The sequence below is a fragment of the Cinclus cinclus genome, chromosome 18 (genome assembly GCF_963662255.1).
Source record: "Cinclus cinclus chromosome 18, bCinCin1.1, whole genome shotgun sequence".
NCBI lineage: Eukaryota > Metazoa > Chordata > Aves > Passeriformes > Cinclidae > Cinclus > Cinclus cinclus.
The window spans coordinates 6,461,213-6,484,731 of record NC_085063.1 but is presented as its reverse complement, the minus strand read 5'-3'; the positions used below and the strand labels follow the sequence as shown (position 1 = coordinate 6,484,731).

General features: G+C 52.4%; 2 protein-coding genes across 3 annotated transcripts in view; one reads left to right on the top strand and one right to left on the bottom strand.

Moving 5' to 3' along the window:
- Window positions 1-1,500: 1,500 nt before the first annotated feature.
- On the top strand, window positions 1,501-9,257 carry BLCAP (BLCAP apoptosis inducing factor). Its single transcript, XM_062504983.1, has 2 exons — window positions 1,501-1,670; window positions 7,655-9,257. Exon 2 carries the CDS (start codon window positions 7,728-7,730, stop codon window positions 7,989-7,991), a length of 264 nt encoding a protein of 87 aa, XP_062360967.1. The 5' UTR covers window positions 1,501-1,670; window positions 7,655-7,727; the 3' UTR covers window positions 7,992-9,257.
- Window positions 9,258-13,327: 4,070 nt separating this feature from the next.
- SRC (SRC proto-oncogene, non-receptor tyrosine kinase) overlaps window positions 13,328-23,519 on the bottom strand; it is a 28,827-nt gene continuing 18,635 nt past the window's right edge. For both annotated transcript variants that reach the window (XM_062505357.1, XM_062505358.1), the window contains 9 exons: window positions 21,048-21,146; window positions 20,188-20,291; window positions 18,900-19,049; window positions 18,487-18,642; window positions 18,145-18,324; window positions 17,988-18,064; window positions 17,462-17,615; window positions 17,214-17,345; window positions 13,328-16,871 (listed from right to left, as the gene is read on the bottom strand). In XM_062505357.1, the coding sequence (XP_062361341.1) occupies window positions 16,663-16,871; window positions 17,214-17,345; window positions 17,462-17,615; window positions 17,988-18,064; window positions 18,145-18,324; window positions 18,487-18,642; window positions 18,900-19,049; window positions 20,188-20,291; window positions 21,048-21,146 (1,261 nt within the window). In that variant the 3' untranslated portion in view covers window positions 13,328-16,662. The remainder of the gene's footprint in view (window positions 16,872-17,213; window positions 17,346-17,461; window positions 17,616-17,987; window positions 18,065-18,144; window positions 18,325-18,486; window positions 18,643-18,899; window positions 19,050-20,187; window positions 20,292-21,047; window positions 21,147-23,519) is intronic.

The window sequence follows — 23,519 nt, the reverse complement described above, 5'->3', positions numbered from 1 at the left end:
TGTCACGTTGGATCCAGTATCAATCCTGCAGACTGCAACCAGCAGCATGTGCTGGAGCAGCTTGGAGCAGCCCAGTTCCCCAGGTGAAGCCTGCTTGCTGCTGGTGTTAGGTGGGATCCTGAAAGTCCCTTGAGTGGTCATGGAGTGCCATGGGAATCATCAGCTGGCATCTAGTAGTTATTTTTACTATGAACCATCAGAGCTGGCATCAGCCAAAGGCTTTAGGGCCATTCCTATGCAGTGCCATAAACCAGGAATTTTACGCACCCCATAAAGAGGTCAGCCCAGGATAATGGCAGAGCAGAGGGAAACTATCCCAGGCTGGATCCACACTTGCCGGGCCTTTGGCAGAACAAGTCTTACCATAACTATCAAATGCACAGACCAGCCAAGTGGAAAACTCTGTGGGAAATGTGGGTGGCCCTGCAGCTGTGGCTGGGTGGGTTTTAAATGGTTGTGAAAATGCCAGGTCTTGGTCTTTAGGTTTTCTGGTTTTGTTTTTCCTGGACTACTTTTCTTCTTTCCCTTGGGCTCCCTTGGGTTACTCAGACAGGAGAGATATGGAGCTTCCTGAGGTTGGGGAGAGCTGTGAAAATGGCATCTCTCTTAGGAGGAAAAGCTGAGGGATCTGGGGCTGTTTAGGCTGGAAGAGAAGACTAAGAGGGGATGTTACTAATGTCTGTGAGCAGCTGTAGGGAAAGTGTTCTGAGGATGGAGCCAGGCTCTCCCCAGTGGTGCTCAGCAGTGGGATGAGGTAACAGGAACACTGAAGTTCCACCTGAACATGAAGAACTTTACCGTGTGGGTGACTGGAACAGGCTACCACTGAGGTCGTTCCCTGGAGATATTCCCATGCCCTCTGGATATGATCCAGAGCACTGTGCTTGAGGGGACCCAGCGGAGCAGGGGTGGCCTGCAGTGGTCCCTGCCCAGCCCCACTGGCCTCCCTGGCTCTGTGAGGCAGCACAGCACAAGGTGTGCAAACACAACTGAATAATAAACACAAAATATTCTGAGTTGAAAGGGCCCCATGAGGGTCCTCGAGTCCAGCTCCTGGTCTTGCAGAGGTCGCCCCAGGAATCCCACCTTGTGCCTGAGAGCAGTATCCAAACACTTCTGGAACTCAGACGGGCTTGTGCCCGTGACCAGGCTCCCTGGGGAGCCTGTTCTAGTGCCCACCCTCTGGGTGAAAATCCTTTTTCTAATGTCCAGCCTAACCCTCCCCTGACACAACTTCAGGCCATTCCTCGGGTCCTGTCACTGCTCGTGAGTGAAGAGATCGGAGCTACTCCTCGTGACGAAGTTGTAAGCAGCGCTGAGGTCTCCGCCTCAGCCTCCTCTTCTCCCGAACGGACGGAGCGCGGCTCATCACAAGAACCCATAAACCCAAAAACCTTTTAACAAAACGCGAACCCAGCCCAGGCCGGCTCCCAGCGCGGCCCGCCCGTGCGCAGGCGCAGCGGCCCCGCGCAGGCGCAGCTCCCGCGGCGCGGGGCTCCCGGACCGCCCGAGGAACGGCCGCTCCCCGCGGCCCCGCTCCCGCAGCGCTCCCGGGGACAGCCGGCCGGGGCCGCGTGGGGCCTGCGGGGCGTCCCCCGCCTCCCGGGCGGCCTCTCCCTCACTCCTCAGGGCGGCCCCGGGATGGCGGCGTGAGGCGGCGGCGCCGCGCGGTGAGTACGGGCCGGGGGAGCGGCACGGGGAGCGGCCGGGGCCCAGCCGGCGGGTTGGTGGATCGGGGGAGCCCTGCGAGCTTCGGGGGACGGGGGGAGAAAGGGGGAAGGGGGAAGGTTTCCCCGCCGCGGAGGAGCCCTGCGTGCTCCGCGATGGAAAAAGCTTCGGCCGGCCCTGAGCTCGGTGCCAGCATGGAAGTAACAGCACGGTGTGTGCCCTCCCCTCCCTTCCTTCTCTCTGCCACGAACCTCTCGTAGCACTCGGTATCCCCTTCTGAAAGGAAACCCGGGCCCGTTTCTCCCCAGGGCAGCGCACTGCTTTGACAAGGTTTTGTCCAGGCAGCTGGACTCGGATGGGCCTTGCGGGTCCGTTCCAGACCGTGATATTCTGTGATAGTCTATGAGTGCAGCGTTCTGCAGCGCTGTTGAGCCCGGCTAAGCGCCCTCCCACAGCCCCATACGTGCTTTGAGCCAGCTACAAAGGGACTCTACAACCTGTTCAGTCATACCAACATTGCTCATGATATGCCAAACAAAAGAAGAGGAAGAACAAGCTCTTAAATGTAGTCCACAGCATGCCGAACTCTCCTACACTTCCCTGGTACTGAAACATTTCAATGGACCTTGCAAATATTGTCATAGTGCAGTAACCTTTATCTTTCCAAGCTGCAGATCATAACTCCTCATAGCTGCCCAAAGAGCATTTCTGCCTTGCCTAAGGCAGATGCAGAAATCTGAGATGCAGAAAACTCACTCTTATCAGGCTGTATTTGGACCTCTGAAGCCTGCTGAAGGCACAAAAGGTAGAGAAGAGGTCCAAATTAAAACTACTTCTCTCAGGGAATTTGGAATGGATCTGGAATTTGTGATCTTCGGCAGTTAAAGGCAGAAGGTGGGAATGAGGACCTCTGAAAACTAATGAATTAGTACAAATGAAAGTAGTAATACTTCAGATGACAGGTGTGACTGCTGACATCTCTTCCCACCACAGAGCACAGAGGCTTAAGCTTCTGCTCCTCTGATGCCTGATTATTTTCAGGCCCATTCTAAGCTCTCTGAAAAAACAATTAGTTTTAAGTTTGGCTCTCTCCTCTGCCTTCCTGCTCATGGGTGGAGGAGGATTCACCCTGGTGGTGTGAGGGCATTGCAGTCCAGATGGTGTGGATGCTGCCTCTGGACAAAAGCTAATCCATCCCCCATCAGGAATGAAGCTCAGAGGGCAGCTTTGCCTGGAAGTGATGAAGAGAGTGGCTCAACAGAGAGCCTCCACTTTTCACCAAGTTGCATTGTTTTGGCTTGTGTCTAGCTTGATAAATCAGAACACGAACCCCAAGGTTTGGTTAGTAAAGGATTTGTTCCTCTTTTTGGAAACTGTTGTGATTACGTTGCACCATTTCTCAGTCTACATCAAGTGTCCAAGGCATGATCCAAGACTAGGGTAAGACCTTTGCCAAAAATTATAGACTCACTCTTTCCAGCTGAGTCATACCAGCAGATAAAGCTTTTAAAAAAAAAAGAAATAATAGTGTCAAGGCTAAAAAAAAAAAAGAAAAAAAAACCCTAGAGAAGTTAATCCCTGCTGCAAATAGGTTTTAAAGTTTGAGCAGTTATGGTGCTTGGGTTTACGACAGAGGGTTGGCATCTGGGAAGTTGGTCTGCTGTTGCTTTTCTTAGCTGAACTCTTCCAACTTGTCACTTGATAGTTCTTCACTTCTCTTTTTGTCCCAGTGCTTTAGAGGATGTGTATTTTTCAGCAGCTGTTTTGGGTGCTATGTAATATTTGAGTTGGTTTTGAACACACACTGGCAGTGTGAAGCACTGCCCACATACATCAGTTGGCAGTTATGACAGGGTTTTTGATTAAAACAATTTTAAGCAGACAGGTGAGTATTGTAGGCAAGAAACACATCCCTGAGGCTTGCTCTTCAGTTTATGTGCACTGGACAACTTGAGAGACTTCTATCTAACCTATGTGGCTTTTCATCACAAGCAGAGACTTCAGCTTTTGGGAAAGAGGGAGGGTGATATCAGCACGCCCCAATAAAAAGGTTACTCAGTGTTTTATTGCAGACATTTCAGCTCTCAGCCTGGGAGACTTTCTGTAGCATCTGCTGCAGGAATTCTGTGTGGATGGCACTGGTTTAAAGACTGTCTTTGTAAGGTCTGAACAAGCCTACCCTTGAAGTGCTTAGGGAAAGCTGGCTGATTATTCTCCCCTTCCAGTGTAAATGGACTGTTAAAGAATTCAAATGTTCTTGAGAAAGGTACAGACCTTGTATTGACATAATGATGTGTCAAACCTAAGGTGTAGGAACACCTCTCAGTGTGTTAATTGCTGAATTAGTTTGTAGAATATGAAGGAACAGCTTGCTAGCTTATCAGATGGATTTATTCCAAAACGTGACTGATCCATTGCAAAGCAGTGCCCTGTGCTACTCACTCCAGACCTGTCAAAATTGAAATTTTGTGTCTGCTCAGGAAACATCTGCTGCTGCCTTTGCACTGGAATTCCAAAATCCTCCACACAAACATACACCAGTAGGACCTGGATGTTTCTGAGAGGGAAGATGACAGCAGGGAGGGCTGAGAATGCAATGGAAACCAGCTAATAAGCATGTGGAAAAGTATTGGTGCTTGCTTACTAAGAAGGTGTGCAGGGAACCTCCCCTGGCTGCTCCTCTGCCTGCAGGAGCTGGTCAGAGGAGGCTCTGGCAGCACGTGGAGATCAGACTGGGCCACAGCGGGAGCATCACCAGCGCTGCTCCCGAGGGGTCTGAAGTGAGTTCAAGTGGCTCCAAGAGCTGTGGAGGGGCAGAAGGAGGAAGTGGAAAGGAGCCATCAGGTAAACTTGTGACCACCAAGTCAGATGACATGAGGTGTAGCATGGGAGCAGGTTCGGGGATAGCGGGACACTGGGCTGGCTGAGGCAAGAGGTGAGTCAGGCAGGGGAGAACAAGAGCAACTGGTTGAGGGAAAGCAGGATGCAGTTGTGAAACCAGTCCTGTTGGGTGACAGCTTATTATTTGCTCTGGAACATGGTAATCTTTGTCTTGGATTGTGAGGAGGGGACAAACACAACAGGGCAGGAATCTTTAATTTGCAAGCTTCACCTTGCTTGAGAAACCAGGCAAAACCAAATATTGATGTGGCTTCCAGAAGGAAGCATATGCTGGGCATGAAGGAATATGTTCCCTGCTCAGTGAAGAACTAATAGCAGGAGGTGCTGTTTCTCTTTGATCCATAGAATGTAAAGAAAACTGAGTCTCAATGCCAGCTGTACAGAGAATCTCTACTGAAGAGCACGTATCTTACTAGTGGTAAGTCCTTGAGGGAGATAGAGCTGTAGCAGCCTCCAGTAGTAAGTACTTTGTGTAGGATCAGTTGTGGGATACAGCAAAGGGTTCTCAGCCTTTAACTGGTTGGTAGAGAAAGGGACAAGTGAGAATAGAAGCAAACTGACTACAGATACAAAGAGCAGCTGTTTGAATAGCTGCATTTGGCAGAAATCCAAGAGGTTTGCAGGTTGAAGGGCATTGGCATTGAAACTTGATAGTAAAAGTAACTGCTATTAAATGGTTCTTTATTCTGCAGAGGTTGCATTGATTGCTGCAAGCAACTGGTTCTTGCAGGAAATACTAATATTTAAAAATGAGTAATTTGTTCTGAGGTGGCTTTGTATTTGGAGGAAGTGTTCAAGTAAAGCTTAGATGCTTAAAATCAACTCAGTGTTGAGAGTGTTAGTGTTAAGAGCAGTGTAGGTATGAGGAGTACAGACCATGAAGTACAAAGTGTAGCTACAACATAAATTATAATTATTTTCTAACTGTAGTCAGTTGTAAAGTTTGGGGCTAAAGGCTCAGTAGTGATACATGACCCTATTAAAGCTGAGAGATTTGTGACATTAGTTCTGAAAAATACTAGTTCGTTTCAGCATTGTGCTACTTAACAAACACGTTCTTTACCCATTTCTTTACTCTAGAGACAGAAAACCCAAAGCAAAGTAGGCACTACAAACTAAAGTTTTGAGAACAGGTGACACAAATTACCACAGAAGTCAAGCTGATGCAACTTAGGGCTGGATCCAGCAAAAACATGACATGGTGTTTAGACAGTGATTTTTAATGCTCGTTGTTTGGAGCACTTGTGAGAAAAAAATTTCAGGAAACTTCAAGAAGGGAACATTTCAGGAGGATTAAGGCAGCTGCAGATCATTGATATCGTACAACTTTGCTGCATTCTGAACCGAAAAGTTGGGTGATGGGGTTTAATTAGCTTCCCGTTCAAATATTTGTTGTACGATCTTTTTCTCTCCATTCTTCCCCCTGGGCAAAAGTTCTCCAGTACTTCTGTGGTATTGTTTACTCCAGAAACGTCTGAGCAATTCACAAAGGCAAGCAGCCAGCATGTTTTGTTAGGAAAGGAGAAATAGCTAATTTCACTTTATAGATGGAGGGAAAAGGCTTGGGACTAGAGTTGCCCTTCAAGATGCAAGTGAGTGACCTGCCTAAAACAGATGAGCAGTGGGAGCTTTATGCCTATGACTTGGCTTTTTCTGTATTGCAGCATAAAATAACTTTTTCTTTACTCTTTGGCTACTGAGCTGTAGCTTAGTTTTAGTAATTGAACTCCAGCTGCCCTCTCAGCTGGGAGCACCAACACAATGTACTTTCCCTGTGTAATGTTTGTGCTGGTGGAGATGTTGGCCTGCATTTTCCTGCTAACATTAAAGTGAAGTGGATCGTGCTGCTCAGGATGGCAGCATTTTCTGACAGCAGAGCCCATTGGTACCTGCGAGACAAGGCTGACCTCAGTGTTCTTTTGGAAGACAGCCTCGTGTGGTTTTCTCTTGGCTTTTCTCTGCAATCCCTCATTCTCTCTCCCTTTGCCAGGAAATCCCTTCTCCTGCTAGTGGAATGTGCTGTTTGTTTACATTCTCACTCCTTCATCCTACTAACCTTCCCACCCCCAGCTGTAATCCCAACAGACTCAGCTGAGCCCTTCATCCTTCTGAGGGAGCACTGCTCCTTTGAGTAATTGCAGATACAAGGCTTGCTGCAAGGAGCTGTCCCCACCAGACTCTTCTTAGTGGGGGTGAGGCAGTTACTGTTTTTAAAGCCATTTGAAATTCTTGAAGGTGTTTGTAGTGCTTCAAAGGAAAAAACAAAAGCACACACTTGGTGTCATTGAGGTGGTTGCTAAAGGTAGGAGCAGGTTTTCTGGACTTGTATGTGCTGCTATCCCTGCCTAGGAAAGCCCTTAAAGCTCAGTTTCCAGAGGGTTTTATAATAATCCAAGTGAGGAAATCCTGTGTTTACAGTACTTATGGAAATTGCCATTTTGAGTCTATCCCCCCCTTTGTTCTATTCACATACTTCATCTTATCTGACTTTAGCTGTTTGGCAAGGATTATAAATCCTTAAGCAGGGACTGTCCTCCTCTTTGTTTTACAGCCTGGACACTGCCAGGGCTTTCCTGGGTAGCTTGATGTGTAGCTGGTCTGGTGCTGTCCTGCTGGACAACTTTATTGTTTGTGTGTAGAACAATTCCTTACACTAATGCTTCCTTAACACTTCTCCCTAGCACCAAATAATGATTACCCTTCAGTTTCATATCTTTATATCATCACTCAAGCCTTTGGACTGTCTTGGATCAATGTGTGTAGCGAAGGCTACAGCAGCTTGTTCCCCATTTCCACCTCTCCCTTTCTGTTCCTGCTGAAAGGGTCTCACTTGTTAGTCTGGATAAAGGCCTGAGGAGCAGAACACACAGGATACACTTCCATACCAGCATGAGCTGATCCTGTTCCCAGGTGGGTGGTTCAGAAAACAGGAAGCTTTCCACCAGCTCCAAGACACACCAGAATTTAGTACTGGGAGTTCAACCATCAGCATATGATACTTGGGAGTAAATGAAGCTTTAGAAGCACATCCATTGATTTTTTCCCTGCGTTTCTCTGACAGCCTGATATTTTCCCCTCCCTACAGATTAGCCTGCCCTCCGGAGGAGTTGCTGGAGCACATCTGACTGCTACTGCCAGCGAGGCCCCAGCCAGCCACAATGTACTGCCTTCAGTGGTTGCTACCTGTCCTGCTCATACCCAAGCCCCTCAACCCAGCATTGTGGTTCAGTCACTCAATGTTCATGGGATTCTACCTGCTCAGTTTTCTCCTGGAACGGAAACCTTGCACAATTTGTGCCTTGGTCTTCCTAGCAGCTCTATTCCTCATCTGCTACAGCTGCTGGGGGAACTGCTTCTTGTATCACTGCACAGGATCCCAGTTGCCAGAATCAGCTCATGATCCCAACATAGTGGGCACCTAGAAAATCCTAGTTCTCCAATCTGCTGAGGGCTTGTTTTGATTTTAAAAAGGGGGTGGGGCTGGGGAGGAGGGGGGTGTTGGGTATGAGACTGGAGTAAGGACAACCTGTTTCCTGTAACTGTGCGTGGACTGGAGTGGCAAATTCTTCCCACTCTGCCTGTGAAATTCAACTCGTTTACTGTGTGAACTCTGGCAGCACCACCTGCTTTTTTAGAAGCAGAAGTCTTTTTTTTTTTTTTCTTTCCCGTATCACCGGGAACAGACACCAGCCCTCTCAACTGAGAACTGCTGGAAGCCTGAGCCGCTGGCCCCTGCCCAGCTGGGAGTGCTGGAGTTGTGTGTCACTTGTCTGCATTAGGCCATGGTGGTCTGACTCAGGGCTCTTGGCCCAGTAATCCTGCTAGAAAAGCTACAAGATTCTCTCAGTCTCTCTTTGTAGGGAGCCAACCTTCCCACCTTGCTGATCAAGGGTGAGTGCAACAGCTCACAAATGGACTTGGCCAAAAGCTGCTGGAGCCAGAGGCAGTTGAGTCATCTTCTCCTGCCCAGACTGCCAAAGAGATGTGTGCACTGCAGAAGTGCTTTCTGAACTCTATGCTCCAAGATCCCAGCCTGAAAGCCTCAGTTATGCTGCTGCTTTTATAAAGCCTGACAGGCAGTAGAGACTGTCTCTTCCTTCCTCCTCCATGTCCTGGGTTTACCAAGGTATTGACTGTTGGGAGTAAGAACTGGCATGCTGCAAGACACGGGGTTTTGGAAGCCAACGTGAACTTCACCCTGCAAAACTCGTGCTAGCCCAAAAAGCTGGATGTTGGCAGGGCAGGAGAGGATCCTTGAGGTGGAGGCATGGCTTGAAGCAGTAAATGCTTCATCCATTTTCAGAGATAATGGTTTTGGGCCAGAGGTGACAGGAAGTGCTGGTGCTACTGACTCGAGAAAGCTGGAAAGGTGTCTAGTGTCTACAGCTTCCCCGGCAGAAGGATGTCAAGAATCCAAGGTGGTGGTGGGTCAGGCCTACAGCCTGGGGAAGAGGTTAGTTTGTGAGAAGCCTTGGAGGTCGACACAAAACACTTACCTCTAAATTTTGAAGGTTTCCTTCCCCTTTGCCATCTGTTTGTCTTTCCTTCCGTCTTCTGGTGGAGAGCAGCAGAAGTGGCTGTTGCTGTCCTGAGGCAGTTTGAACTATGAGGTCGTGAAACTTCCAGCGTATTGTTTGTTCATTGCACAGCTGTTCAAAATGTTTAATAAAGCTTTATAAACTTTGGTCTGTGGCCTCCTGCCCAGCATGATGCATTGGCTGCTCTTTGTGGATGCCTTAGCCCAGCAATCACGTGTCTCTGCATTGTTCTGGTCCCAGCACAGCAACCCTAAACAGTCTCCAGCAAGAGACAGAGCCTGTTTGCCCTGTAGCTCCCAGTACTGACTCTTCTTGACTGTTTAAGCTGACCATGGGCTGACTGGGAGCCAGACTGGCAATTCCTAAACAGCCTCATCTCACAACCAGAAGCACCTCCTGTGTCGTGTGTACCTCTGCACTTACGTGGCAGATTCCCCCTTTTTCTTGCTGCTTATGAAATCAAACCCCTGAGCTGTGTCCTGGAAGCTGCTAATCCCCAGCACCGACAGTAAAAGTGTCTGGTGGGTGCCCACGTGGTGTAAGCCCATCCCATGACACCACATCACTCCAGCCTGTCCCTATGCTCAGGGCAGCCCAGCTGCCACCAGCCATCCGGGGGGACACACGTGGTGCTGTGAGCTCTTCCCCAGCCTTGGCCGTGCCTCTGTGTAGAACGGGGAGAGACAGACTATGGGATCCAAGACGCACCTGAGAGTGTTAAAGGGTGTGGGAGCTGTGTTGCTGGAGCTGAAACAGGCTTGGCTTTATCCCTTGCTCTGCAGACCAGGTCCAAGCTGGAAAGAGGTCAGGGCATATTATTGTTTATATGAGTAAAGAAAGCATGTGCCACATCAAAAATAGGTGTGACAGCTTTGTCACCTGTCGGGCTGAGGGAAATCCCAGTAGCTGTCACATCAACTCAGGCATAAATAACAAAAGGAGAGGGGAAGGCACTCATTGCAAGCCATGGCACAGCTGTGCTCTGAGCAACTTTTAAGTTTCAATGTATTTAAGCAAATGCACTGTTCTGTCAAGAGAACACTTCTGCTGCTCACTAGCCGAGTTGCACTTCACAGCAATTTAAATAAATGCTAGCCACGAAGCCAGACAGCCCTTTGGATGAGAGCAAGCCTTGGCTTTGTGTGTGGGGTTCAAGACAAGGTACAGCTGTGGGCTCTTGCCTTGGTATGAAACCCAGCTTGAAAAGAGGGAGACTGCAGGACAGCTTTCAATGGGGTAAGAAGCCTCCCACCCCTGCTGCAGAGGAGCACTCTTTGATATGCACACAGCCCTCCCCAGCACACTCTCTTATCCTCTTTGGGGCCCTGAGATACCATCTTCATTGTAAAGATAGAAAAGTAAAGCAACTCTGTCATGGTCAGACAGAAAGCCTCCGGCGGAAGGAGGAACTCAACCACGTCTCACATCCCATGCTAATGCTGTGATCATCCTTCTCCATAAAGAGACTAAAAAGCCAGCCTGTAACTGCAGAACAGGTCAAACCTGATGGCTGGTGAAAAGCAGCATCACAGCTTCCCTGCCTGCGTACCAGAGTTGGGGCTGAGCCTGGACAGACACAGCCGGAGTGCTCAGCCAAGCATTTGCCAGCTGCATGGAAAAATGCTCGGGAGAAGTTTTGCCCTTCTCAGCCAGAAGAACAGTGGGGTGGCTCTGTCCCTGGGTGTCCTGGGGGCACCACGGCATCTCTGTGTGAGGACTGCACAGGTGGGCAGCCGCACCAGTGGCTCAAAGCAGTGGGATTTGGAACACAACCACTGTGTTTTGTGTAGTGTCCAGGCTCAGTGGGGCCTGGCACAATCTGCAAGTATCACTTGACACTTTGGCACTGAGTGAGTCTCATCACCTTGCTCATTTACAGAGTGTCCATCTGCTTGATGCTCCCTGGATACAGGGAGCTGGAGCCTTAAGCTGTTCCTTTGTGTTTCCATATGAGGAAGAGATCATTTTCTTTTCTAGGTCACATAACAGATCAATGACACAGCAGGGTCAATAAAAAAAAAAAAACAAAACAAAAGCCAGTCCAGGTTCCAATCCCTAGAAACAGAGACGCAGCTTGGCTCAGGCAGTCCTTAGACTCCTCAGTACTGCCTTAAGGTCCAGGGGCTTTTCATACTCCTCCTCGACCCTTCTCAGGGAGAGGGAGCATCCCCAGGATGAGCAGCTGGAATACCACAAGGCTTGCCTTTTTTTTCACGCTTTAAATCTAGTTGATATCCATGACAGTGCATCATCTTAGGATCTGATACTTGGCACTTGAGCTCCCCAGCACTGCTTGGGGTGCAGGTAGGAATCAGCGTGCCCTCCCAGCATCTGCCCCTCATCCAGGGATCTTGCTGGGTGATTAGTGACTCCTGCCTGGATTCCCTTCCTGCTCACCCTGAGACAAGCTCACGATGTGGCCTCACAAACAGCAGCCGCCAGAGGAAAGAGGTTGATCCCGTGGAGGAACCATTTGGGCTGGAAGCATACACCAGTGGGCTCAGGGAGGCAGCCAAGTCCAGAGGCTGACAGTCCCACTGACAATAGCACCAGTCTTGTCCCCTCATGCTGTCACCCAGGCTGGTCCAGTCAATCTCCTGAGCCAGGCAAACCACAAATATCACAGGGGTCACGGGTAGCCCTGCAGCTTTTCTCTGGCCCCGGGTGGTTTCCCAGCCGTGGGAGGTAAGCTATGGTCAGGTAAGGGCTTTAGCCCTCCCCTCCAGAGCCTGAAGATTAACCCTTGGCAAGAGGGTTTTGCTACTCTTCCAGCAAAAGCAAATCCTCTGGTAGCAGGGCAAGGGAGGACAGATGGCCCAGGTACCACCCAGACCAGCTGCTGGAGGGAATGAGATCCAAGTGACAACAGGCTGTGTCCTCTGAGTGAACACATGCTGGCAGCCTCCTGTCCACCCCCTGTTACCAGTGAGTAACAGGCACTGTTGGAGCTCTGGTGGCACTGCCAGCAAAACCTGAGACTCACACAGGGGGACAGTCCTGTTGTGAGCCAACCCTTTAACATACAGCACCCTGCTTCTGCCCCAGGAGACCTTAGGCTGTGGAAGAGACACCAGACCCTCAGCACAACTCAGGATTTGCAGTTCAGGGCTGATCCTGTGTACTTAAAAGCATTTATCCTGCCAGGACTCCATGTTCTTGGGGAACACTACCACTGAGCTTTGAGTAAGTGAAGGGAATGCTCAAGTCAAAATTCATCCTCACCATTTTAGTGCCCACTTCTAACACAAACTGCACGGCACCCTTGCCTCCTCACCAGAGCTGCTCAGGGGCAGCCATAGCTCCACCTTAATACCATCTTAAAATACCTCAGCTGCCACTGAGGCTGAGGACAAGACAGGGAGAGGAGGAAGCAAACAGTGCCATAGGCAGGGCTTAGGAAGTACTGAATCCAGTCCTCTCATCTCCTGCACACAAACCAGCTCAGTTCCCCCTACACCTCCCCAGAGGTCAGGGTGGACAGCAGCACCCTGGCCTCCCCCAACACCCATCTCCTCGTCCATTTCACCCCCTATGGCCATCCCATTCTCAAACAGCAACACCAAAGGTGCAGATCTGAGAGCTGGAGGAGCCACAGCCTCAGCTTCCCTCCTGGGGTGACCTCAGTGGCCTGTGCCCAGCCCACACACTGCACGGAGACCAAGGGACCTGCACACAAGAGATAATCCCTCAACAGCTTAATTGTTTTAAAGTCAAACAAAAACCAAAGCATTAAACCTTTAAGGTGGTAAGACTGTGTCAGTTACCAGTCTGAGGAAGAGAGAGCAGCCAGACTGGGGGGCTTGGGGCACTAAAGCCACCCCAGACTGCAGTGATGATGGCAGTGGTGAAGGAGCAGCAGCAGCATCCACTCAGATGGATTTAGAAAAGTCCCTGTGCCCAGCGCTGTGCTCTGTGTCAATTACTTAATCACCTAATCAGGGATCCCAATCAGCACCCACTAATTATCTTAACACAGCAGGCTTGTTTCTTTAGAGCTGCTGATAAAGCAGATTCTGCTGAAAGGAGGCTATCCCTGTCCTGTCACCCCCAGCCCAGCCTGGGTGGCTTCACCCAGGGACACTGTGCCCTGGGTTCTGGCAGCACAAGCACCATCCCTGCCCTGCCCTGTGCTTGCTTTGGGCCATGCAATGGCACAGTCCTGCTCTGCCACCGTGTCCCAGGCTAGGGGCACATGGAACACCCCTCAGACTGCAGTGACTGTGTGCCTTGCTTTTCCTCCAGACTGCTGGAGATGCCAGACATGGCCCTGATCCTGTGCTGAACCACGAGCCTATCTGGGGAATGGCTCCAGCAACACAGAAACCTCACCAGATCCCAGAAGCATCTTGCACAAAAAGTATGTGAAGCACCAGGAGCTACACATGGGTACTGCACATGCTCCCTCTAACAGGGATGCTAAGGAGCTAACAAGTCCTCTCATACACAAGCCACACTTCTGTTTTGTGAGGTCTGTTTGTATTTAATTATCAAATAGCAAAGTATTTACATCAACATTAGAGTTTCAAAGCGTCTCCACCCCCCCACCACCTTTTCAGGTTTTTTCCCAAAGTTGTTTTATTGTCCAGAAAAAAAAAAAAAAAACAAAAAACCCCAAAAAAACAAATAGCTAAATATTTTTACTTAGACACCAAAAATGGCGAGTGAGGGGAGCTGGGGAGAGAGACACAGATCCACACGTTCTCTGCATAGTCAGTTGGAGATCTTACAAAAGACTGTGTAAAAAAATTATAACAGCAGAGGAGAAGGACTTGTAGGGTTTTATGGACCCCAGGAAGCCAAAGAGCATCCTTAGGTAGGGGCTCCCCTCTGGAGTTTATAGGCTTAAAAAGTCACTTGGCAGACAGAATGATGATGGAGGGGAAGCTCTGCATTCCCAGGGCCTCCAGGTCATGCTGGCTGTGGTGGCAAGTCTGGTGACACTGGGTCCCACCACAAGCACTGCACAAAAACATAGATGGACACACAGACATGTGGACACACAGCCCCGTGGAGGAGGGCTTCTCTGCCTTAACTGCCCTGAAGTGTCCCCAGCACGTCTTGACCAGATGTTGCTGAAAGCCTTGGGGAATTAAGCCATCCCAGGATGCTCCTTGCACCTGCTGCCTTCTGGAAAGAGCCAGAGGCTGCTCTGGCCAGGTAAACCCTTCCTGTCCTGCTGCACCCAAGACCCTGCACATGCCACAGACAACTAAAGGCCAAACCTTAACACGTGTGCTTACCTTCTCTCTCCCCAGCTTCCAGACCAAACCTGGCTTCCACATGTTACAGTTGTAAAAGGTTTCTCCCAGGGACAGGGATTGGTATAATTCAGGCAGAGCTATGGCACAGGCCATCCCTTGGAACTGCCACCAAGGGTGAGGGTGTTTGTGGCAGCTGCCCATCCCTAAAGGCTACAAACATGGGGAGACCCAGAACACTGAGGTCTGGGGAGTCCCTGTCCCAACGCAGAAATGCCAACACAGCAAACCTGCTAGGAAGGTGGGGGAATAAAAGGCTCCAACTCTCAAAATTATTTTAAAAAATCCATTAAACTAGCTGCTGCTCTTCAAGCCAGCATGATCTCTTCATACTGCTGAAGAGCCCATTCAAACTGATTTTAAATGTTTTACTCATTAAAAAAGGAGCCACCAAACAACCAACCATGTACTTGGTTCATAAATAAGTGGCTGGGTCAAACCACACCAGAACACTGTGTGCGTGAGTGAGTGAGTGAGTGAGTGAGTGAGTGAGTGAGTGAGTGAGTGGCAGTGGCTTGCCTGGGTCCTACTCTGGTGATCTGGGGTGGGGGTTTTGGCTACCTCCTGCCCATGCCTGGCTTCCACTCAGCCTTTGTAGGACACTGGCACCATGGCAGGGGCTGGTGAGGGGTGGGTTGGGTCTGCTGCCTGCAAGGAAGCTGTGCCAGAGGCAAACACCATCCCAAAGGTGATGGGGAGGCATAGAAAGCCCATTGCCTGAGAACTGAGAGGAGGACACAGCCACTGGCTCCCCTCTCCAGGTCCTTCACTCCAGCATCCCTGTCCCACAGCATCCCCAGAGCCCCCAACCCACTGTGCTCCAGGAGAGCATCCAAAGACCCCCAGGTCTCTCTGAGCAAGGGTCTCTGGGACCCAGGAGGTGAAGGAGTGAAGCTTTGTGAACCACCATGGTGAAAGGTTTCCAGCTGGGTACAGCCACAGGAGAGGGAAAACCAACACATGCAATGAAGTCAAGGTGTGGGACGGTGCAGGGATCACAAGGGTTATGTACAAGCAGGTGCTGGGTGGGACAGGGCAGGGAATGAGCCTTGCTGACACCAGGGATCAGCCCCATGGGATGTGTGTGGGACAAAGCTGGCCAGGAAGAGCCACCCACAGCTGAGACATGGCTGAGACCTTTGGGAGAGAGCAGAGGGGAGATGAGGATGCAAATGTGGCACAGCACTTCCAGATGGGGGTATGTGGCTGGGGATGCTGCATGGGGATTGCTGCCTGGAAGCTGAGACACAATGGGTAGAGGGAAGGCAGCTAAAAACATAGCAGGTGGACAAAACCATCTGTGAAAATCGAATATGTCCTCCAAAACATTCCCACACCCAGAACAGCTACATGGGCCATGCACCCAAGCACCACAGTGGCACTGGATTTGGTGGCAGGGCCAGCCCAGGGGATTCTGCTTGTGGGAAAGCTGGTGGCAGAGCTGGGGAGGGTGGCTGGGGGGGAGTTACTTCCCAAGGGTCTGGCTGGAAGACCTGGAGCATGTGGTGGGAGAAAGCGCAGCAGGGTGAGGGCTCTGCTGGCATCCCCAGTCCTGCTCCCCAGAGAGGCGAGATGTGTCCCTTGGGAGAACAGACATAGCTGGAAGATTTGGTCGTGTACCTGGGTGCCCCGATGGGACAGTGTTGGTCACCAGAGCCTGGAGCTGTCACATTTCAGAGTCCCAGAACCCACCAGCCATTAAGGTCATGGTGAGGCCAAAGGGACCAGAGGGTTCTGCTGTCATCCCACACCACCATCACCACCCCAGCACATCACCCCATTCAAGCCAGCCTGGAATTGTGACATCCTTGTGGAAAAACATGTCTGCCAGCACTCTTTGGAGAGCTGGAGCCGAGAGGGAGATGGTGGGGGGGGGGGTGAAGGGGCAGGGAAATTTGTGCTGATTTAGAAAGGGGTTGTGGGAGACTGGGACCGTGTGTCTGATGTGGGGTGATGCTGTCCCCCAATTTCTCCTGGCTCACCCCAGAGCTGTGGGGTGAAAAAGTCTCCCAAAACCCAAGTCTCTTGGCAGGAGATGCTCTGCTTGCCCTCCTGAGCTGGCTCTGTTGGTGCCCACAGGCTCCTCTCACCCGCAGAACAGCGCCGCTTCGTTAAACACGGGCCAGAAGTCTTAACGAGCGATGGGGGAACCCAGCAGCTCCCCTGGCTGCATGCGGAGATAAAGCCCTGTCCTGCTCCAGGGCTGCTCCACAGACACAGCCCCTCGGTGGGGAGCCAGCCCTCGGCGCCCCGCGGTGAGGACAGCAGTGTCCCTGGTGCCAGGAGGAGCCCCACGTCTATAGGTTCTCTCCAGGCTGGTACTGCGGCTCTGTCGAGGTGAAGTAGTCCTCCAGGAAAGCCTGCAGGTACTCGAAGGTGGGTCTCTCCTCTGGGTCCTTCCGCCAGCACTGGCACATGAGGTCGTGCAGGGACTCGGGGCACTCGGGCGGGCAGGGCATGCGGTATCCCCGCTCCACCTGGTCCAGCACCTCCCGGTTCACCATCCCTGCGAGCGGCCAGAGGAGACATGGCACTGATCAGAGCCGGGCCAGGCCTGCACCGTGCCTGTCCCGGAGGGGACACCAAGGGGGTTGTGCCTTAGGGGCAATCCCAATGACCCAGGGAGAGAGGGACCCCTAGCCTAGCAGCACTTGTCCCTGTCATCTTGCTTAGGGATAGAGTGGGACAGGGTGGCTGGGATGCTGCATCCTGGCCAATATCTGCTCACCCCAGTGGGGCAGGATCCAACCCGGGAAGAGGCAGCTCAGGAGCAAGCACTGAGCATGGACAGCTGGTGCTGGGCACCACAATAGGGACAGGGCCTCTGCCAGCAAGTGCTAGCACTCACCTGGGTATGGCACTCTGCCCTTGGTGGTCAGCTCAGTCAGAAGGATGCCAAAGGACCAGACGTCTGACTTGATGGTAAACCTGCCGTACAGAGCTGCTTCGGGGGCCGTCCACTTGATGGGGAACTTTGCACCTGGATGGAGAGTCAGGGTGAGGGAGTGCCTCCAGGACCCACATGCTGGCTCCAGGCACGACACACCGTGGGGACCAGTGGCCATTGCTCTGGTGTCAGCAGCCCTGGGCACGCACCTTGCCGAGCCGTGTACTCGTTGTCCTCGATGAGTCGTGCCAAGCCAAAATCAGCCACTTTGCACACCAGGTTCTCCCCCACCAGGATGTTGGCTGCCCGTAGGTCCCGGTGGACATAGTTCATCCTCTCCACATAGGCCATGCCAGATGCAATCTGTAGGGACCAGCACGCGGGGCACTATGGCTGACAGGATGACACGAGGGTCCCCGGGGAGAGCCTGGCACCACGAAGGGGAACAGGCCTGCAGTGGGACCCAGCTGAGGTGTGGGAAACACTAGTTGCTCAAGAAATGCCATGCAGACTTGGGTTTGCTGGCCAGGGAGAGCTGGCAGCAACAGGAATAGGCAAAATGATGTCCCAGAGTGCAACCCTGCTCTGGGTTGAGACCCAACAGTGGCACCCACCAAGCGAGGCTCTAGAGCACTCCACTGCCTGACCTGTGACAGCCACCACAGCCCAGTGAGGGGCTCAGGCAGCCAGTGCCCCCACAAGGAATGAGGGAGGCCCAGGGATGTGCAAACCCACCTGAGCCGCCATATCCACGAGCTGGGGCAGCCGCAGGTACTTGCCCATCTCACCCTTCAGGAAGTCCAGGAGGCTCCCTGTGAGGAAGACCATGGTCAGAGAAACCCAGAGGGGCAGAGCCCCTCAGCTGCCCCTTCAGTGTCCCTCCTGTGCTCACCCTTGCTCATGTACTCAGTGACGATGTAAATGGGCTCCTCTGACACCACAGCGTAGAGCTGAACCAGCTTCTCGTGTCGGAGCTTCTTCATGACCTGGGCTTCCTGCAGGAAGGCCTCTGGGGACATGGTGCCAGGCTTCAGTGTCTTGATGGCCACCCGGGTGGTGCCATTCCAGGTCCCTGTGGCACAGGACACACTTCTTAGGACACATGTACGGGGCAGGGGGCTGTGTCACTCCCCTGCTCCCCCATCCCACCACAGGCTTCAGGCATCTGCAGATGGCCTGGGACAGGATCCAGGTGGTGACACAGAGGGGACAGCAGGGTGGGAACAGTCCTTACCCATCCACACCTCTCCGAAGCAGCCCTGTCCCAGCTTGACCTCCAGCCGCAGCGATTCCCGGGGGATTTCCCAGGCATCCTTGGCAAGGCCTTGGGTCTGGGGCTTAGACGTGGGGCAGATGTTGGTGAGACGGTGGCACAAGCCATCAGCATGTTCTAGCACAGGAAGGGAGAACAGCAGGGTGACACATGGCACGTGATGTCTTTACCCCACATCTTTCCTGTAAACACCTTGGGGCCCCATACCCAAACCCTCACCCTCTGCCCTAAACCCAGCTTTTCACCACAGTCCCACACAGCTTTGGTGTCCCCAGGGCAGCAGTGACTTCCCAGCAGCACTCATCCTGCAGTGAGGGCAGGGACAGTACCCAGGGTGCCACCCAGACCCCAAGGGGACCCACATGGCTACCCACTGGAGTAGTAGGCCACCAGCTGCTGCAGGCTGTTGAACTGGGTGCGGGAGGTGATGTAGAAGCCGCCACTGTCCAGCTTGCGGATCTTGTAGTGCTTCACGTTGAGCCCCTTGGCGTTGTCAAAGTCAGACACAGAGAGGCAATAGGCACCTGTGGGCAGGACAGAGGGGCTGTGGGAGATGTGCCACGGGTGGGGGCTCTGTGGGTGGGCATGTGGGAGGCAGGACAGGGCATGGATGTGCTGCCCTCAGCCAAAAGCAGAGGATGGGGAGCAGCTCCCAGCTGCACCAGGTGCCAGGCAGGAACAGCACATATCCCCCAGCTACAGCCATGCCACACCATCACAACCTCCAGCTGCCCTCTGTTTGCACAGCGGCTCTGCCAGCAGCCATCCTATGGGATGTGCTAACAAGGGGAGAGGAGCAGGCAGAGCCAAGCTGGAGGCAGCTGCTGACCAACAACTCCTCTGTGTCTCAGACAGGAGCTAAGGGGCTGGTGGGCCAAATTTCCTCCTGCACAAATCCCACCACGGCTTCAGGAGCTTGGCTCTGTTCTGCCCACATGAGAACAATGTGGTGTTGCTGGGGCCACAGATAGTAGAGGGGAAGATTTATGCTGCTGCTTGAAGAAGCTGCTTCCATCAGAATAAAACAAATCGTGATAAGTTCAAGGCATGAAACTAGAAAGGAACATCAAGGGGCTTTTCCCAAAGGTGCATTTGGAGCCAAACTAAACCAGGTAAGAAACATAATCCTCAGGCAGTCAAACTTCAAAGATCACAACTTGCCTTTCAGAAGTATCAGATTTGAAAGGACTAAAGTTCATCATTCCCTCAGCCTGCCTGCCCAGGAAGCACATGTTCAAGATTTTGTCACTATACAGGGACCAAGGGAAAACCAAAAAGTACATCTAGTTGGGGGTGTACAAAAAACCAGCCAAATAAACCAACAACAACAAAAAAACCAGGAAAGGAGACCATCCTGCATGGTGGTCTTGCCAGAGTTGGTGAGACCCCTGGCTTCCACCCTGCCATGAACTGAACCACCTCTGTGAAGGGTGCTTACTGGGTAGGCAGTGGTGGGAGACATGTGGCCACATCCCTCCAGCCCATGGGCTCAGGGGTGTAAGAGTGCTTTTGGCACAGATGTGTCACTGGTGATGTGATGGCCACGTCAGCATCCACTCCCTGGAGACCAGCACCAGCAGGAGAGACTGAGGGGACTCAGGGTACCCCCACATCCCTCATAGAGGGTCTCCTCCGGGCCAGCAAACCCCCAGCCCTGCTCACCTTTCGTGGTCTCGCTCTCCCGGACCAGGAAGGTCCCTCGGGGGTTTTCGGGATTCAGCAGCAGCCGCTCGGACTCCCGGCGAGTGATCTTCCCAAAATACCACCTGCAGGAGAAATGTACTGGCTCAGCAGCTGCCACTACCCCCCCTCCACTGCCTGCCCAAGCAGGGGGCTCAGCCCTGGCCCACCCACTGCAGGTTTAGGAGACCAGGGGCTGTGTCTGGGCTCGGGCACCTCAGTGTGTGCCACATCTCCAAACAGCCTGGGCTGCGCATCACCTCCCTGCCATCGGGGTTGGAACCTTCCTGCCATACCTTCAACTAGACCAGGCTGCTCAAAGCCCCATCCAAACTGCCCTTGAACACTCCCAGGGATTAGACAGCTTCTCTGGGCTACATGTGCCAGTGTCTCACCATCCACCGGGTAAAGAATTTTTTCCTAACATCTTATTCTAAATATTTCCTCTTTTAGTTTAAAAACATTCCCCCTTGTCCTTTCACACGCCTCTCTGCCCATGTAAAAACATCTCTCTCTTTTTTGGAATCCCCTTTAAGTTCTGGAAGGCTGCAATGAGATCTCTCTGGAGCCTTCTCTTCTCCAGGCTCTCCATAAAAACCAGTCCAAGAGCATCCACAGCCCTGCTATGCCACCACTCACCCCTTCACCACGCAAGCACACTGCAGCACTGCACTTATGGCCTTAAAGAAAAGCTGGTTTGCACATTCAAAGGGGAAAACTAATGAAAAGGAAAAACCCAGAGGGCTCAGAGGCTTCTCCCAGGAGCAGGGCAGGGGTGGAGGGGGAGCTCAGGGTGTGTTTGCTATCACTTGTCTATAAACTGTCTAGAAGATGACAATTACTCTTCAGCCTGGATGGAGTCTGAGGGCGCGACATAGTTACTGGGGATGTAGCCCGTCTGTCCTGTAGTGAGGGAATGAGCCAGCCACCAGTCACCTTCCCTGCAAGAGAACCAAAACACACTCAGTGTGAAGCCAGGAGCCCCCCAGCCAGCCCCTCACCCGCCCACAGGCACCGGGGCAGGATGAGCCAGCACAGAGCCCCACAGGGAAAAGGTGCAGCCCCAGAGCCCCCAGCCCCACAGCCAGAGCCCAGCCAGGAGTGCTCCTGCTGCCAGCCCCTGCCCGTGCCTCTGTTTGGGTGAGCTCTTGTTACTGGGGCCACCCATGCACATATGGAATGCTTTAAAGCTGGATCAGGCAGGGCAGCCAGCAAGCCAAAATACCTTTGGAACCACCTGAATGGGAAGCGTATCTGGCTGGAGGTTGGGAAGCACCGGGGATCCTGGCAGCAGGGAGCAGCAGGCAAGGAGAGGGACAGGAAATGTGGAGAAGCAACAGAATGATGGCAGCAATTGAAAAAGGAACCAGGAAAACCCAAGAGAGGGTTAGTTAAACACAGGCTGCAGAAAAGCAGCATGATAGGGCTGAGGTTTGGGCAGGGGCTGAGCCCTGCCATCTGTGGTGTCCAGCCTGGATGCCGTGGGATCTGTCCAGCCCGGGTGTCCCATTCACAGCCCCCGCAAGGCTGCGGCCCCGACCGTGAGCCTCCCGTGCCCCAGGGAGGGCTGTGCCTGCACAGCCACCAGTCAGGCTCCTTGTCCCTAAAAACTTGTGCCTGAGCCACCATCCATCCTTCCTGCCCCGGGCACAGCTGCCCCAGACATGTCCCCAGGAGCTGGAGGGTGCTCTGCCCTCCTTCCACCAGCTCCTGCTCCGGACAGGGCTGGGAAGGACAACAAATAGAGAACAACAAGAGGTGGCTTCCCCTTTCTGTGGACAGCACAGCTTTTCCTCCCACCACCTGCATCTTCTTGCCCATCAAAGACAGTCACTGAATTCATCCTGACCACAAGGGAGACGAGGCTACGGGAAAAGTGCAGAATCGTGGGAACAGCACCGTAAGGATACAAGAACTTGGCAGGACAACCTCCACAAACATGCTACAGAAAAACACCAATAACCTCAGTCACCACTACAAGGATCACCAGACCACATCCAGACCCATCCCTGACCCTGCAGATGTGTAAACCTCCATCCTTGCTCCAGACTCACCAGCTGCTGGTGACCTGTGCTTTTCCCAGCTAAACCAGTGATGCTTCAAAGCACTGGGATAGCCCAGACATGGCTCCCAGCTCCCTGCAACAGTGTCAGTGTGCTGGGGATGGTGGGGACCTTCCAGGCATCTCCTACTCATAGAACTGGGCTCTGCCCCTGGAACAGCCTCACAGCAGCCCTGGATGACATTTTAGCTTCTTCCAGCCCCAGCACATCTCACGGCAGGCAGCTTGTGCTCCTCAGTACAGGGCTGTTGCCCCAGTCACCTTTTATGAGGAGGCTCTGAAGGGGACAGGAGGCTGGTTGGGCTCATTTCCCATAGGACCACAGTAAACATCTGCCTGAAAAATACTCAGCTTTTGACTTGTGGCTTTATTCCAGCTTGGGCTGCAAGGCTACAAGGATTTTACCAAAACAAACTATTCAAAAAATGTCTCAGTGGGGAAAAAATAATAATAATCATCATCATCAAAACAAAGCATTTAAACAATTCCCTGCACAATCTTACCCAAAATATCCCACCACATCCTAGCTGGCTGCCTGCTAGCTGGAAGGAGATTTCTTCCCACTGGAGACGGTACCACAAGAGCCTTTCTGCATTGGGTGGATTGGTAGGATGACCCAGAGCAGGGAGGTGAGTGATGTGGAGACTTCTTGTCTCACCCTGAGCAACCCCAGCCCTGTCAGAGCAGCCAAACCTGCTGCCACCCTGCAAAGCCACCCTGGCCATGGGCTCCCACTGTACCCAGCACCCGCCAGCCCTTCCTGGGCTGGACCCAAGACCCCTCCCTGCAGCTGCAGGGCACTGACTGTCCTGTCAGGGAGCCCAGAAGAAGGGGACATCACGCATCTGTCTGTTGCTGTCCCCAAAGTGCAGCAGCCTGAGCTGCTCCCAGACTGTGTGAACATCTCTGGGAGGTCACTGAGAAGAGTGATTCACTCTTGAGCACTGCATGAACTGCCCAACTTCCTCCACCACCTCTCTCCCTGTGGACATCTCACCCACACAGGCACTGGGAAGGTTGGCAGCTACATCCTGCGCCCTCCACCAAAGGACTGCATCACCAAAAAAAAAACAAAAACCAAAGCCCTTTTGCTCCCCAGGATGCTGCAGAGCCCATCACAGACTAACCCTGCCCTCTAACTGAGCCTTTGACAAATAGCAGTAGAGAAAAATAAAAAAAGTGTGGAAAACCCAGAATAGATGAAAGGCATAAAGGAAAACCCCTCATATATGGGCCTGATCTGGACCCCCCA